Raw genomic sequence first — 14829 nt, forward strand, 5'->3', positions numbered from 1 at the left:
CAAAAACATATTTTGAAGTGTGATATATTGCATTGAAAAATATCACAATAAATTATAATATGGAAGCCCACTTTAGGCCACTGACACAGTAACCCAATAAAAAGCAGAATCATCTCAGTAAACCCTTTTCTGAATGAACCATGTTGTAAAGAAATAGCCCAATGAAACTCTAGTTGTTTCCATAATGACTAATCAATTATTCAGTCCTCTGCAGCTCAAATCTTTTTGTCCTACCAAAGAAAAACTTCCCAATCACTGCAGAGAAATTGCACACACAATAAATATTTAGTCCAAAAAATATGTAGCCCAGAATTAATTCCATTTCTCATTTATGAATGTGATAGTTGTGACCAGGTTTGTAAGAGGACATGTGCTGACCGTGTGCCCTCTGTCTCTCCAGGCCAGCTGTGCACTGATGATGTAGATGAATGTCAGCTGATGCCCAATGCCTGTCAAAATGGCGGCACGTGCCACAACACCTACGGCAGTTTCCAGTGTGTGTGCGTTAATGGCTGGACTGGAGATGACTGCAGTGAGAACATTGACGACTGTGCCAGCGCTGCCTGCTCCCACGGCTCCACCTGCCATGACCGCGTGGCCTCTTTTGTCTGTGAATGCCCTCATGGCCGCACAGGTATACTTACTATAGCTTAACTGTTTCAAAAGTGCACAATGCAAATTTTCTGATATATATATATATATATATATATATATATATATATATATATATATATATATATATATATATATATTATATACCTGGAGTTGTGATTTTATTTAATGTGCTCATATCTGTTAATTAGTTCAAAAATTTAAAATTGTTTTAGCTTGTTATAAACTGCTTGCCTCTTCACTTTGGACGTGGTGTCTTCTCGTACATTATTCTAAGTCATACTGCAGTACAGGGATGTCTGAGGTAGTTAAAAAAGCCCTGACATGCGTAATTTAGATTTTTTAGGGTATGAACTAAACTGTTATATTGTTATGTAAAATGTGTTATCTTGTGTACAAGGACTGCTGTGCCAGTTGGAAGATGCCTGCATCAGTAACCCATGCCGGAAGGGGTCTAACTGTGACACCAACCCTGTTAGTGGGGATCACTTCTGCACTTGCCCTTTGGGCTACATCGGAACTTCATGTGATCAAGATGTGGATGAGTGCTCACTTGGTAAGCGTTTTCCTACTTTAGTATTTAGGGGTGTCACCAATATTTATTTTAGAAGTTGCCTAATAAAACAGTTATTTGTAATGGTCTTCAAATATGAAAAAGTATGTATACAGTTTTTAGAGAACAATCTATGTCTATCTAGTGTGTCCTACTTCTTTTCCCTTCAATGGAAGTATTGTGTTTCTTACTGTGTACTTTGTTTTTACAGGTCCAAATCCTTGTGAACATGCAGGGAAATGTATAAACACTAAAGGGTCATTCCAATGTAAATGTCAGCGTGGTTATGTGGGTCCTCGCTGTGAGTTGGACGTTAATGAGTGCATCTCAAACCCCTGCATGAATGATGCCACCTGCCTGGATCAGATAGGAGACTTCCACTGCATCTGCATGCCAGGTAAGACTGCATGAGAAAAGATGATAAATCAAGCCAAAGCAATTCATGATTTCTATTTTCTTTGATAATTGATCAGGTTATGAGGGAGAGTTCTGTGAAATTGATACAGACGAGTGCGCCAACAGTCCATGCCTGAACAATGGAAAATGTATCGACAAGATCAACAATTTTCTTTGCCAGTGCCCCACAGGTGAGGCTTTCGTGGTGCTGCTGATGGAGAAGGGATGAGATGAGAACGCGGGGAGGAAGGCAAAGGTCCAGGGGGCACAGAGGTCGATCTTTCCCTGTCTTCCTGCCTCGTTCTCTGTCTCACTCAAGTACAAACACACACACACACAAACACCTCTTTAGACGGGCACTAATCCCAGCCTTGAGGCAGGCTTACACAGGCCTGGAGAGCCCAGAATGAACACAGCAGTCGAGGTGGGGAAAATCTATAGGGAAACGATAGAAGTTTGAACTTTGAAACTAGTTTGAATTTCTTTAAATATTTCCTTCATGTGATGATGAGTAAATATGGAGAATTTCAACATGTTTTGTTTTCGTGAGATGAAATTGGATGTATTTAAATCATCTATTGAGTGAAAGAAATTGTCCTCAAATCTCACAGACGTGTTTTTGGATTAACATACTTTGAGCTAAATTACTGAGGTGGAAGTGATTTTTGCTTTCTCCCGTTTTGGGAAAATAGTTAGGCTGTGATTCGGGTGGATCAAAGGCACATTTGGGTGGACAGAGGCAAAATTCCTCCTGTTGAGAGAAGCCGTAAAAACAGAAGAAAGAGAAGGACTGTCCTTGTGGAAGACTGAGAGAGGGAGAGAGGGAGAGAGGGAGTACAGGAGTGAACACAAAAGCGAAGTTCGGGAGCAGGAAACCTCAAGAGTTGGGGGCAGATGCACTCACTGTTGTCCAAATGCACGCAGGGAGGGTCATGAGGGAGGAGGGTATTATTGACCTGCTTCAGATGTAAATGTCTCTCTTGCTCTAGGCCTCAAGTGAGGGTCCCCCCCTTTGATTTCTGAACATGGAATAGCCATGGAAACCCTGCTGAGAGCCATTGAAATGTCTCATTCCAACAGTCTGGGGATTAATCCGCTATTGGCTAATATACTTCATGTGTGACTCCATAGTGCCGACCTGCTATTTCTGCTTTAGCTTAGCCTTTGATTAATAGAAAAGCGTTTTACCATTGAAGTTGTTCTACATAGATGTTTTAAGATGTTTATGTCAATCAATCATCAAAAATAATTAAAAGTCACTAAAACAAGACATTTTACAGTTACATAAAGAATACTTTTTTTGTCTTAGACCTGACTGTTGATACATTCTCAATGTTTGTCTTTTATATGGGAATGGTCATGAACATGGTGGTTTTAGTAAACGTCTACTGGGAGATATAATCTTATCACTGGCCACACTAACACGTCTTCCCTGGATTAGCCACATCTGAGTCTGTTTTTGGCTGGGACTACCTCTGAGTTCCTGGAGTCGGGTGGGGAGAGAAAGGGAATGTTATCTCTTTATCAGGGAACCATCTTATAGTTCTGTACCATCATGTGGGGACAGAACAAGTAAAAAAGGATCAGAAAATAACTTTGGGGAAAGAGAGTCTGTTGGTTGATTGTGAATGCCAGGGGAATTGAATAGTGGGGTTCAGAGGTCATGCTGGCTCTTTTTAGCACCAGGAAGGGGGAGAGGGTGGAGTGAACACAAGACATGAGAAAATGCATTGTGATGGAAAAGTTTTTGTGGGACAAAGGAGGCAACAGGCTCAGTTTAGAGTTGCACAGAGGGGACAAGCCTGCTTTTGTCCCCCCACCTCATGGTCAGGAGGCCTCAATTTTTATTCGCCCCTTATTTTTCTCTTCCTTCCCTCCCCCCTTTTCAACGAACATGGTCCCCCACTTTCCCATCAAATTCTGAAAAGGACTGAAAGGAAAGATGGAGAGCTTGCCATCTTGTGCAGTTGTTAATTAACATGCAGTTTTCTAATTCGTTGAGAGCCCTTATAGTATGGGTCCAGGATTATGAGTGGGACTTAATCCAAGTAGTGAGAACACTGTTGCAATCTCTGCACACACTGACATTCAACAAAACCTACTTGTTGTTTCCAGGCTTCACCGGCTCCCTCTGCCAGATAGACATTGATGAGTGTGCCAGCACTCCTTGCAAAAATGGCGCCAAGTGCACAGATGGGCCCAACAAGTACACATGTGAATGCACTGAAGGTAGAGTAAACAGCCTTAAAGGTGGTATGGACGATTTTTTTCAGCAAATTTTTTATCATATTTCCTCGTGGCGTGGATAAATCATTTGTCCTGCCACGTAGCAATCATAAAACGCACCTACCGCTCACCTGCAGCCGCGTCAGGCTCGTCCCCACGTTTCCGCGTGCCTAAGCGCATGGATCTATCATAATATAGTTCCCTCAGTGTACGGGGCAAAATGAAGACGGAGAAAGACAGTTCGAGCTGACGCAGAAGTGGACAGAAATATACGGGAAACGAGCAATGCGATGCGCTCCGTTGCGCTAATAAACAAACGCACGTGTGTGTTTGTATCAGTCCCCACGGGGGAGTGCGCATGCGCACTTCCGCCTGAGTTCTCAAATCGCCGAAAAATCGTCCATACCGCCTTTAAGTAACATCTTTACCTGGAATGTATTTTTGATTTTGAATATAAAATAAATGTTGTTGCATTTCTTTCTCCAGGATACTCAGGAAAACATTGTGAAACTGATATCAACGAGTGTTACTCCGATCCTTGTCACTATGGCACTTGCATTGATGGACTGGCCTCCTTCAGCTGCCATTGTAAACCTGGCTATACTGGACGCCTTTGTGAAACTAACATCAATGAGTGTTTAAGCCAACCATGCCGGAATGGAGGCACTTGCCAGGACAAGGAAAATTCTTATATTTGTAACTGTCCCAAAGGCACTACTGGTATGTCTTTGGAAGTATTATATGCTTAATTCAAGTTCAAATGATTAAAGTTTGTGTTTCATTTTGTATTTCTAGGAATCAATTGTGAAATCAACATCGATGATTGTAAAAGCAACCCATGTGACTATGGAACGTGCCTCGACAAAATCAATGGCTATGAATGTGCTTGTGAGCCTGGATACACTGGTAAGACATATGAAAACTGCTGAAAAAATGTGTTCCTAGTGTTTATTGTGACAGATGGTTAGCGAGTGTGCAGACTCCTCTGAGGCTCGACCGGTGTCACTTTCCAGCTCCACCCTGTCCCCAGCCAACTGCTGTTAGGCCGTCCCACTAAAAGAGAGGGGATACCCACTGTTTGGCTCATAAGGCCATTAGGGACTTAGTTGTAGAAAAGATTCATTGAAAGATTCCTGAAAGTTGAGCTTTAAAAAGCCTGGAAGTGGGTTCCTACTTTAAAGTTAAAAGAACGCTTGTTATTCACTGAAGTTTTCTTCAGGTGTCCAAAACAAAGTAAAATCATTATCATTATTGTTTTTAATTGAACTTTGTCTATTATTTATGGATATTTGTTTAAATTTAACCCTCAATTTTAAATTATATCTATTTTTGTCTTACAGGCACGATGTGTAACATTAACATAGATGAGTGTGCCATTAACCCTTGCCACAACGGTGGCACATGCATTGATGGTATCAATGGCTTCACCTGCGTGTGTCCTGAAGGGTACCATGACACTACCTGCTTCTCCCAAGTAAACGAGTGCCTCAGTAACCCTTGTATTCATGGTCACTGTGATGACAAAATCAATGGATATAATTGTCTTTGTGACTCTGGATGGATTGGCAAAAACTGTGACATAAACAATAATGAGTGTGAATCCAACCCATGCATGAATGGAGGCACGTGTAAGGACATGATCAGTGGATACATCTGCTCCTGTCGTGTGGGCTTCACAGGTCAGTTTGTGTGTTTTCGAAGAGGCTGTTATGTCTTTGTTGTTGAGTAGTATACGCAACATTCAAATCTCCTGAAACATTCATATATTTTTTTCTTAAAACACAGGGCCAAACTGTAAGACCAATATCAACGAATGCGCCTCCAACCCTTGTCTAAACCAGGGCACCTGTATCGATGATGTTGCCGGATATAAGTGTGTCTGTTCTTTACCTTACACAGGTATGGAAAAAGAGATTTTTGAATGAATACATTTATGAATAAATACTTTCTCTGGACATTCATCCGAAGAACACAGTAAAATACTTAACATAAGCTTCAAAATATATTTAAAATATATATATATATATATATATATATATATATATATATATATATATATATATATATATATATATATATATATATATATATATATATATATTGTTTGTTAACATAGGAAGAGACAGAAATTGAAGAAATGTTGTCCTATCATCTTATTGGGGAAAAAAAAATCTTCCTTTAGGGCATTACTTGTGCTAGTGTGGGAGCAAGGTTCTTGTCACATTTCCTGTATGCCTGCTTCCTGTCTCACAGACCAGCAAATAGCTACACAATGGCCGGAAACTGGACCTTGCTTCCTGTATGAGCTATGTGTTGTGGAAACAGATAGGGAAATATCTCTACAGGCCTCTAACAGGGACAGAGCCTGGCAAACCCACTGATAGCATTGATTGAAAGATGATTCTTTGTCCGTTTTGACTGGACAATCTCCAAGTTCATGAACTACAAGATATAACAAAAAAATAATATAAATTTCATCAGTGATTTGCTTTGTATCTGTAATTTACAGGAGAAAACTGTGAAACATTAATGGCACCATGCAGTTCCAAACCATGTCGTCATGGAGGTGTGTGTCAGGAATCCGAGGACTATCAGAGCTTCTCCTGTGTTTGTCCTGAAGGATGGCAAGGTATAAGCAGTTTGTAATCTATATCTTTACAAATGATAATATATTAATGGTAATTTATATGATTGCTAGAGTTAAAGGGGTGAAATAATCAAGTGTATATCATTATAATAAGGAGATGTATCTTTCAAAGGTCAAACTTGTGATGTGGATATCAAAGAATGTGTAAAGAATCCTTGCCGCAATGGGGCCACTTGTCAGAACACTTTAGGCAGTTATCGATGTAACTGCAAACCAGGCTTCACTGGACGTAACTGCGAAACAGACATCGATGATTGCAAGCCAAGTAAGACCATGCCATATACTGTCTAGTCTCATTCAATAATCCACATTCAGATCACTTTAACTATGTATTTCTCTTGTAGATCCCTGTAGTAATGGGGGAGTCTGTAAGGACGAGGTGAATGGCTTTTTGTGTACCTGCTTGTCTGGCTTTCGGGGCATCAAATGTGAGGAGGATATAAATGAGTGTGAGAGTAACCCATGTAAGAATGGAGCCAACTGCACGGACTGTGTGAACAGTTATACCTGCACGTGCCCATCCGGTTTCAGCGGAATCCATTGTGAAATCAACACTCCAGATTGCACAGAAAGGTATGAGACTATGTGATTTAAAGTAGGGCTGTTAAACTAGCTTTTGTGGTAACTGAGATTCAGTAATTAAGATGAGAGGTTTGGCTTTATAATTGTGAGAGTTCCCATCAATCCTCTGCCTGTAAAAGCATGTGGTTTGGAGCAGAATCCATAGTTCTTGAAAGAAATGTGACTTTTTGGGGTAAAAATTGCAATGATTAAAAGTCTGTAATGTTTATGTTTAGAACATTAGGAAGCCAGTTTTTGTCTTGTCCCCCAGACCTTGTATTCTGGCTCTCTACTGCCCTCTATAGTACTTAAATACAAGCTGCCTTGTATCTCATAAAAAAGTGGCTTGGCCTTTTTTTAGCCACTTGTTTTCATGCTTTGTCTTTGTGTACTTGCAGCTCCTGCCTCAATGGTGGAACATGTATGGATGGTATTAATACATTTACATGTATATGCCCCCCGGGATTCACTGGTAACTATTGCCAGCATGATATCAATGAATGTGACTCCAAGCCTTGCATGAATGGAGGCACATGTCACGACAGCTATGGGACATACAAATGTACCTGTCCACATGGATACAATGGACCTAACTGTCAGGTAAGCAGCAGATTTAAAAAAAAAAACTATTTATTTGGTTTGTTAATTGTTTCCTGAAGAGTTTTTATTATTAATGTTTTTGTTCTAATTGTGGCTCTAGGATCTGGTTCACTGGTGTGAGTCCACACCTTGCAAAAATGGAGGGACTTGTTGGCACAGGGATACCACGTACAGTTGCCAGTGTGCAACAGGCTGGAGTGGGCAGTATTGTGATGTCCCCAGTGTTTCCTGTGAAGTGGCAGCTAAACAAAGAGGTAACGAGCATTAAAGTGTAATGCCAGAAATTATGTTGTTTGTCATTACTTTCTATTAATTGTTTTCTGTTGTGTTTTTGCCAGGAGTGGATGTTTCACAGTTGTGCCGTAACTCTGGCCAGTGTCTGGATGCAGGAAATGTTCACTATTGTCACTGCCAGTTGGGATACACTGGAAGTTACTGTGAGGAACAGGTGGATGAATGTAACCCGAACCCCTGTCAAAATGGAGCCACCTGCACTGACTTTTTGGGCGGATATTCATGCAAGGTAAAGATGTGACTTGTGTATTCCTTAATATGAGTAAATATAATATGTTGAAGGTTTAAGTTTATAAAATATCCTACACTACCATAAAGGGATTTGTTGAATAGTATCTCTTTTTACACCAGTTCAATTATACAATTACTTGCTCCAATTCCACTGTTAATTTAAATATTAAGTTTATTATAAAAGCTGTACTTCCTCTTTTCATGGTCTGAAAATTGGGTAATGGAACTTGAAATACATCAATAAAAGAATTGAAGAAGAAATTAAATAGAGAGCAAATAACTTTGTTTTAGTAATCTGTTCTTTTCTTCCCTGAAATCAAAGATCTGCTGGCCTCGGCAGGATGGGGGCCAGAAAATAGCCAAGTCAACAAAAACATTTCTGTTTCATGTCTGACATTGATTAGACTTTCCCCTCTTTTCTTCCTCTGTCTTGTTTTTTGTCTTCTCTCTCAGTGCATGCCAGGCTTTGTGGGGACCAACTGTTCTGATGAGATCAATGAATGCTTCTCCCAGCCATGCCAGAATGGGGGCACCTGCATTGACCTGATCAATACCTACAAATGCTCCTGTCCCCGGGGAACCCAAGGTCAGTAGACCCCCCACGCATCCACCGGACCAGTCTCCTCTGCACACTTCCCCTCAAGCCTCCACGCTTCATTAATTAGGGCTTAACAGCATCTAGGGCAAGCCTGAAAACTCTTCCTCCCATCTTACCTCTGTCTTGTCAAATAAGCATTGATTTTTCTATCTTTGACGTGAAGAAAGTGTGAGGTGTAGGTCTGCAAGAAATGGCAAAGAGTTATTATAAATCTTGAATAGAATATTTTGAACTTATATTTGTTATATATATTTTTATCAACTTAAAACTTAAAAATGTCCCAGAATCTAGTAAACAGTTAAATGTGCTCTCAAGTGAAATAAGTATGGCAATTCATTTTTTTCAGGTGTTCATTGTGAGATCAACATTGACGACTGCAACCCATTTATCGACACTGTAACCAAAGAGCCCAAGTGTTTCAACAAAGGAAAATGTGTGGATCGAGTTGGCGGCTACCACTGCATATGTCCCTCCGGATACGTAGGGGAGCGCTGTGAAGGAGATGTCAACGAGTGTCTGTCCAACCCTTGTGATCCACGTGGCACTCATAGCTGCATCCAGCTGACCAACAACTACCGCTGCGAGTGTCGCACGGGATACACAGGTAAACGGTCGCCCTTTTAAGCTGTCAAAAGAATACAGTCTTATGCAATTGGAATATAAAATGAGCTAGTCAAAAAATCAATATGGGTTGCAACTGCTTCTGTTATATATATTTTTTTACAGTTCTTAAACTTACTCAAACTGTACATTTTGACTCTCCTTAGGTCGACAATGTGACTTAATATTTGATGGTTGTAAAGGGAAACCTTGTCGCAATGGGGGGACCTGCGCTGTCGCCAGTAACACACCATATGGCTTTATCTGCAAATGCCCTCCCGTGAGTTTGCGTTAACTATATTACTTAAATTAGCCGCCACTAATGACTAGCCTGTAAAATAAACAGTCTAACTTTAAGGTTATTTTGATCTTTTCTCAGGGATTTTCAGGTGCTACATGTGAATATGACGCCCAGGCCTGCGGCACCCTTCACTGCCATAATGGGGGCACCTGTATCTCTGGCCACAAAAGCCCAATGTGTCTGTGCACTCCTTTATTTACTGGGCCCGAATGCAAATTTCCTGCTAACAGCCCATGCACTTCAAACCCGTGTTACAATGGTGGTACATGTGAGAACACTGCTGAGGCGCCTTACTACCATTGTATCTGCCCGACAAACTTCATTGGTCAGCGGTGCCACATTCTGGACCATGGTTTGCAAGAAGAAGAGTGTGGAATACCTGAATGTGAAGAGCTAAAACATAACAAGATTTGTGATGTGGTGTGTAACAACCATGCGTGCGGCTGGGACAACGGTGACTGCTCACTTAACTTTAACGACCCCTGGAAAAACTGCTCTGCTTCACTGCAGTGCTGGCGCTACTTCAATAATGGCAAATGTGATTCACAATGTGACAACGCTGGATGTCTGTATGATGGCTTTGACTGTCAGAATCCTGAGGGCCAGTGCAAGTGAGTTTCAAAAATGTACAAAATATTAGTTTGTCTACTCTAAATGTAATAACAACAAAAAAGTAACAACATTAGAGGAAACTAAACAGCAGTAAAAAGCATTATCGCAGCTTTATTCATGTTTAAAAACAATGTGTAATAATTAAGGCTGCAATATTTCAATTTTTTTAAATGGACTAGTTTATTATTAAAACATAATTTGATTATTGATACAATTGTCTTGACAATACAGACTTTAAATCACTAGCCAAAAGACCTTTTTCTAACAAAGACAGTAGTAACAACTCATCATATTTGTATCTTTTCTTTGATAATATACTGTATTTGTAAATAAATTATCTACAAGCGTTTAATCACCATATCTCAACCTTTATTTGGTTATAATATATTTTAAAATGATTGGTCGCTGATTAGTCAACTACTAAAATAACCGTTAGTTGCTGCCCTAGTAATAATGTTATAAAAGGTCAGATATGTAAACATTTGAATTGTGTCCCACAGACCCCTGTACGACCAATACTGCAGAGACCACTATGCCGATGGCCACTGCGATCAAGGCTGCAATAACGCAGGGTGTGGATGGGATGGTCTGGACTGTGCTCATATGCCAGAGAAGCTTGCTTTGGGTCGGTTGGTACTTGTTGTCCACATAGTACCCGAGCAGCTTCTTAACAATTCATTTGGCTTTCTGCGTGAGCTGAGTCTGGTCCTTCGCACTAATGTTCTAATCAGAAGCGACTCCAAGGGGCAAATGATGGTGTACCCCTACTATGGTAATCAACATGAGCTAAAGAAGTACAATGTTAAGCGGTCAGTAGATGCATGGTCAAATGCACCTACTAAAGTGCTACATATTGCCAAGAGGAGTTTTTTTGATTCAACAAAAGAACATCAACTGACAAAACGGGAATTGGATCCCTTGCAAATTAAAGGGTAAGAATATAAATGACTTGTTATGTAATTATTATTATGTAACAGTTTTCTTGTATAATTCAGATTATGATCGCTGTTCTTCTATTTGCTTTAGTTCCATTGTCCATTTAGAGGTGGATAATCGTCAATGCTTCCAGCAATCTGCAGAATGCTTTCAGAGCACCAATGAGGCCGCAGCTTTTCTGGGAGCTTTGAAATCCAGTGACAAACTGGATGTCCCCTATACCATTGAAGCTGTTTTTAGTAAGTACAGATTGAATCTTATTTTGACATCCTCCCTCAATCTTTGGCTATTGAGGGAGTTCACTTATATTTTTGGTATGAGTAAGAAACCAAATTAATGTTTTTTAGAGGAATCACTATTTGTAGCCTCATTCATGAGCCTAAAGACCTAAACATGCCTTTCCTACGCACACTCTGTTAAACATAATGCCCTTACTTCTATGCTCTTTGATTGTGTAGTCAGTATGCTGCACTGAACAAATGCAATTGTAAATCTCTGGCCTAAACAATCAATCCCTCTGTGTGTAAATCCACTGGCTTCAGGCTCCAAAATGGTTAATTGCTTCAAATCAACTGCTCCAGCCCCCTTCTCGCACAACATAACTGTCTCTTTTTTGTCAGACATGTCTGAGATATACATCTAGACACACACGTGTCCACATGCCTCATTCACAGTGCAAGGGGCTGCTGCAACCTTCACCTCGCTGAATGTAATACCAGGACTTAATGCATCTCCAAGGGTTTAGGTTGGGGGAGTTTATCATTTCAAAATCGTTAGTGAAAAAAAGAGAAGGGGAAAAATTGATCGGGAGTGTGCTAGAAGTTGGGAGTCTTTGTTATCTCGAAAATCCTAATAAATCCTTCGTCTTTACAGCTTAAAGCGCGTGCAGTAATTTGAAGTTCATTAATCCTCCTCCTTTTTTCTCTTAAAGAAGAAATGGTAAAGTTGTCTCTTGGTACTCTGGGTTGAAAAAGGAGAGAGGAGGTTCTCTTTCCCCCCCTTTTATTTTTTTTTATCACTCCCCAACCTTTTCTCCTTTTTGATGAAAAGTGGTTAGCAATTCTGATTATTAGTCTATAGATAGTTCACTCTAGCTTTACGAGGAGTGAGCATCGTCACTTTGCCTGTCTGCTCTTATTACCAACAAAGTGTTAGACTCTGGAGCTGGAAGTGCAGAGAACATTGGACTAAAGTCGGATCCTTGTTTTCATCCTGGAGGCATGACCACACTGTCTCTTTTACCATCAGGTGGCATGGACCCCCAACCATCCCAGGACTTCTACCCGATATACTTGGTTCTTGGTGGCGTAGGGTTATTGGCCTTCCTTGGCGTGGGAATGGTGGCTGCCCGAAAGCGGCGGCATGAGCATGGGCGCTTGTGGCTCCCGGAGGGCTTCAAAACCACGGAACCTAGTAAAAAGAAAAGACGGGAACCAGTCGGAGAAGATTCAGTTGGATTAAAGTAAGTTTCATTCTGCATGTGCAATTTTTTGTTGTAAACATCTTTTGTTTGTAAGTCAAAAGCAAAGCTCTTTCTAAAAGTACAGTTCCATTATGCTTTACAGACTTACAGATAATCATATAGCGTATTTAAATAGGTGCTAATTGACAAGTTGAAAAGGGGTGGGGTGTGAGCATACAATCAATGCACTTGTTTGTTAAAGTAGCTCCACCATTAAAGAGGAGCACTTCAGTTTGATAACAACACAACGCAGAATTTGTACTAAATTAGCTGTACTAAAATGTTTTTTTTTTTTTTTTTTTTACAGGCCACTGAAAAACACTTCGGATATATCCCTCATGGATGATGCTCAAAATGACTGGGGAGAAGATGAGTCATCAGATGTAAAACGCTTTAAGGTAAGTTATTATTTTCAGTAAATGCATTAGAAAATAATTAACTGCAATTGATTACAACAAATTATAATAATACAAATGAACAATAATTATTATTATTATTGATACAAATTGCTTAAATGCTAATGGGCTTATTGTAAAATATTATTATATGAATACTAAATATATTATGATTATTATAATATTTATTATAAATACAAAGATAATAAATATTGTAATTATTTATTTTACCACTTACTTTTGTTGTTGTTTTTTTAGCATTTTGATGATTATGCTTTGATGAGCATATATTAGGATATTTACAAATGTTATTGTAAATACAAAAATAATAAATATAGTAATGATTATTATTTATTTTGCTACTTACTTTTGTTGTTTCCGCTTTAGCATTTTGATGAGCATGCAATACTAGACCCGGATGATCAGACAGACCACCGTCAGTGGACCCAGCAGCACCTGGACGCTGCAGATCTGCGCGTCCCTTCTATTGCTCCAACGCCTCCTCAGGGCGAGATAGAGAACGACTGCATGGATGTCAATGTCCGTGGACCAGGTACGCTTAGTCCTTCTTATACAGCCTACATTTGAACAGGAGCCTCTATTTTCAAATTTTGTTGAACATTTTTCATTAATTCAAACTCAGACTCTAAGGTCTTAAACAAACAAAACATTACAAAATTACAAGAACAAAAAAATCTTATCATTTAAGAGCTTCTATTATCAAATCAAAATCAGAAATAAGACTTATTGTCTGTGAACAAAATTCACAAACTATGAACTTACTTCTGTGATATGGTACAACATGAAACATTGAATAATAATAGCAAACTATAACCTAACCTAAAGAAAACCTAAAGAAAACTACTTTGATCCACAATGTTCATACATTAATGCCCAGTTTTACGACATCACACATTACATACTATATTGTTGTCTTTTTTACTAGTGTCCATAGACTCAGTTACTACGCCGTGCCTTGATTCAGTTTACCCATTACCATGATCTTCAGTGTATAGTACAATGAGTGCATGCTTTGGGGTAAATCAGCTTTAATTTGAAGCAGAACAAAAATGAATAAATAAGTATATATTTTAATATGTTTTTGCACAGTCTTCTTGCTATTAATTGTGTTATTCACTTTTATGCCAGTGAGAACTCCTGCAAATATAAGACAGTAAATTTACCTTTTTTTTTTGCTGCCGCAGCCTCTATCCCCCAGCTTCACTTCTGAAGCATCTTCTGTGCAGGGGCCTTGATCAGAATCTATTATTGAAAAGTCAGGTCTATAATGATTGAACCCAGGCAAAAGTGTCAAATCCACATTCGATTAGTTTGTTCTGATCTTCAAACCGCTTTGAAGTGCAGCCTTTTGCCTGGGCTTGTGTTGCCCATGGAATTCCGGCCACTGGTGCCTGGGTTTACATGCCTCTGCTTTGTGTGAATTTGCAGATGGATTCACACCCTTGATGATTGCGTCCTGTAGTGGTGGAGGATTGGAAACAGGCAACAGTGAAGAAGAGGAAGATGCTTCTGCCAATGTTATCAATGACTTCATTTATCAGGGTGCCAACTTACATAACCAGACAGACCGTACGGGTGAAACAGCACTTCATTTAGCTGCTCGTTATGCTCGCTCTGATGCTGCCAAGCGCCTCTTGGAGGCCAGTGCTGATGCCAACATTCAGGACAATATGGGCCGAACGCCTCTGCATGCTGCTGTGGCCGCGGACGCACAGGGAGTGTTCCAGGTATGTTTATATGCCTAGTCTAGGCATGTGCAAAAAAGTTAAATATAAAAACTAGGT

General features: G+C 39.8%; 1 protein-coding gene across 1 annotated transcript in view; it reads left to right on the forward strand.

The window, feature by feature from the left end:
- The window catches only part of LOC140347285 (neurogenic locus notch homolog protein 1-like), a 28972-nt gene that overhangs the window by 11288 nt on the left and 2855 nt on the right, over positions 1-14829 (forward strand). The window contains exons 6-30 of the mRNA XM_072433675.1: positions 401-634; positions 1013-1168; positions 1377-1562; positions 1639-1752; positions 3677-3790; positions 4274-4507; positions 4583-4693; positions 5128-5466; positions 5573-5686; positions 6297-6416; positions 6547-6699; positions 6779-7007; positions 7394-7595; positions 7696-7849; positions 7934-8118; positions 8574-8706; positions 9065-9322; positions 9486-9598; positions 9698-10230; positions 10732-11163; positions 11258-11406; positions 12416-12629; positions 12937-13027; positions 13412-13577; positions 14474-14772. Coding sequence (XP_072289776.1) covers positions 401-634; positions 1013-1168; positions 1377-1562; positions 1639-1752; positions 3677-3790; positions 4274-4507; positions 4583-4693; positions 5128-5466; positions 5573-5686; positions 6297-6416; positions 6547-6699; positions 6779-7007; positions 7394-7595; positions 7696-7849; positions 7934-8118; positions 8574-8706; positions 9065-9322; positions 9486-9598; positions 9698-10230; positions 10732-11163; positions 11258-11406; positions 12416-12629; positions 12937-13027; positions 13412-13577; positions 14474-14772 — 5033 coding nt within the window. The remainder of the gene's footprint in view (positions 1-400; positions 635-1012; positions 1169-1376; positions 1563-1638; positions 1753-3676; positions 3791-4273; positions 4508-4582; positions 4694-5127; positions 5467-5572; positions 5687-6296; positions 6417-6546; positions 6700-6778; positions 7008-7393; positions 7596-7695; positions 7850-7933; positions 8119-8573; positions 8707-9064; positions 9323-9485; positions 9599-9697; positions 10231-10731; positions 11164-11257; positions 11407-12415; positions 12630-12936; positions 13028-13411; positions 13578-14473; positions 14773-14829) is intronic.

Source organism: Eucyclogobius newberryi, unplaced genomic scaffold (genome assembly GCF_026437365.1).
Source record: "Eucyclogobius newberryi isolate DKJ021-1_F unplaced genomic scaffold, fEucNew1.0.hap1 SCAF_6, whole genome shotgun sequence".
NCBI classification, from domain to species: Eukaryota; Metazoa; Chordata; class Actinopteri; order Gobiiformes; family Gobiidae; genus Eucyclogobius; species Eucyclogobius newberryi.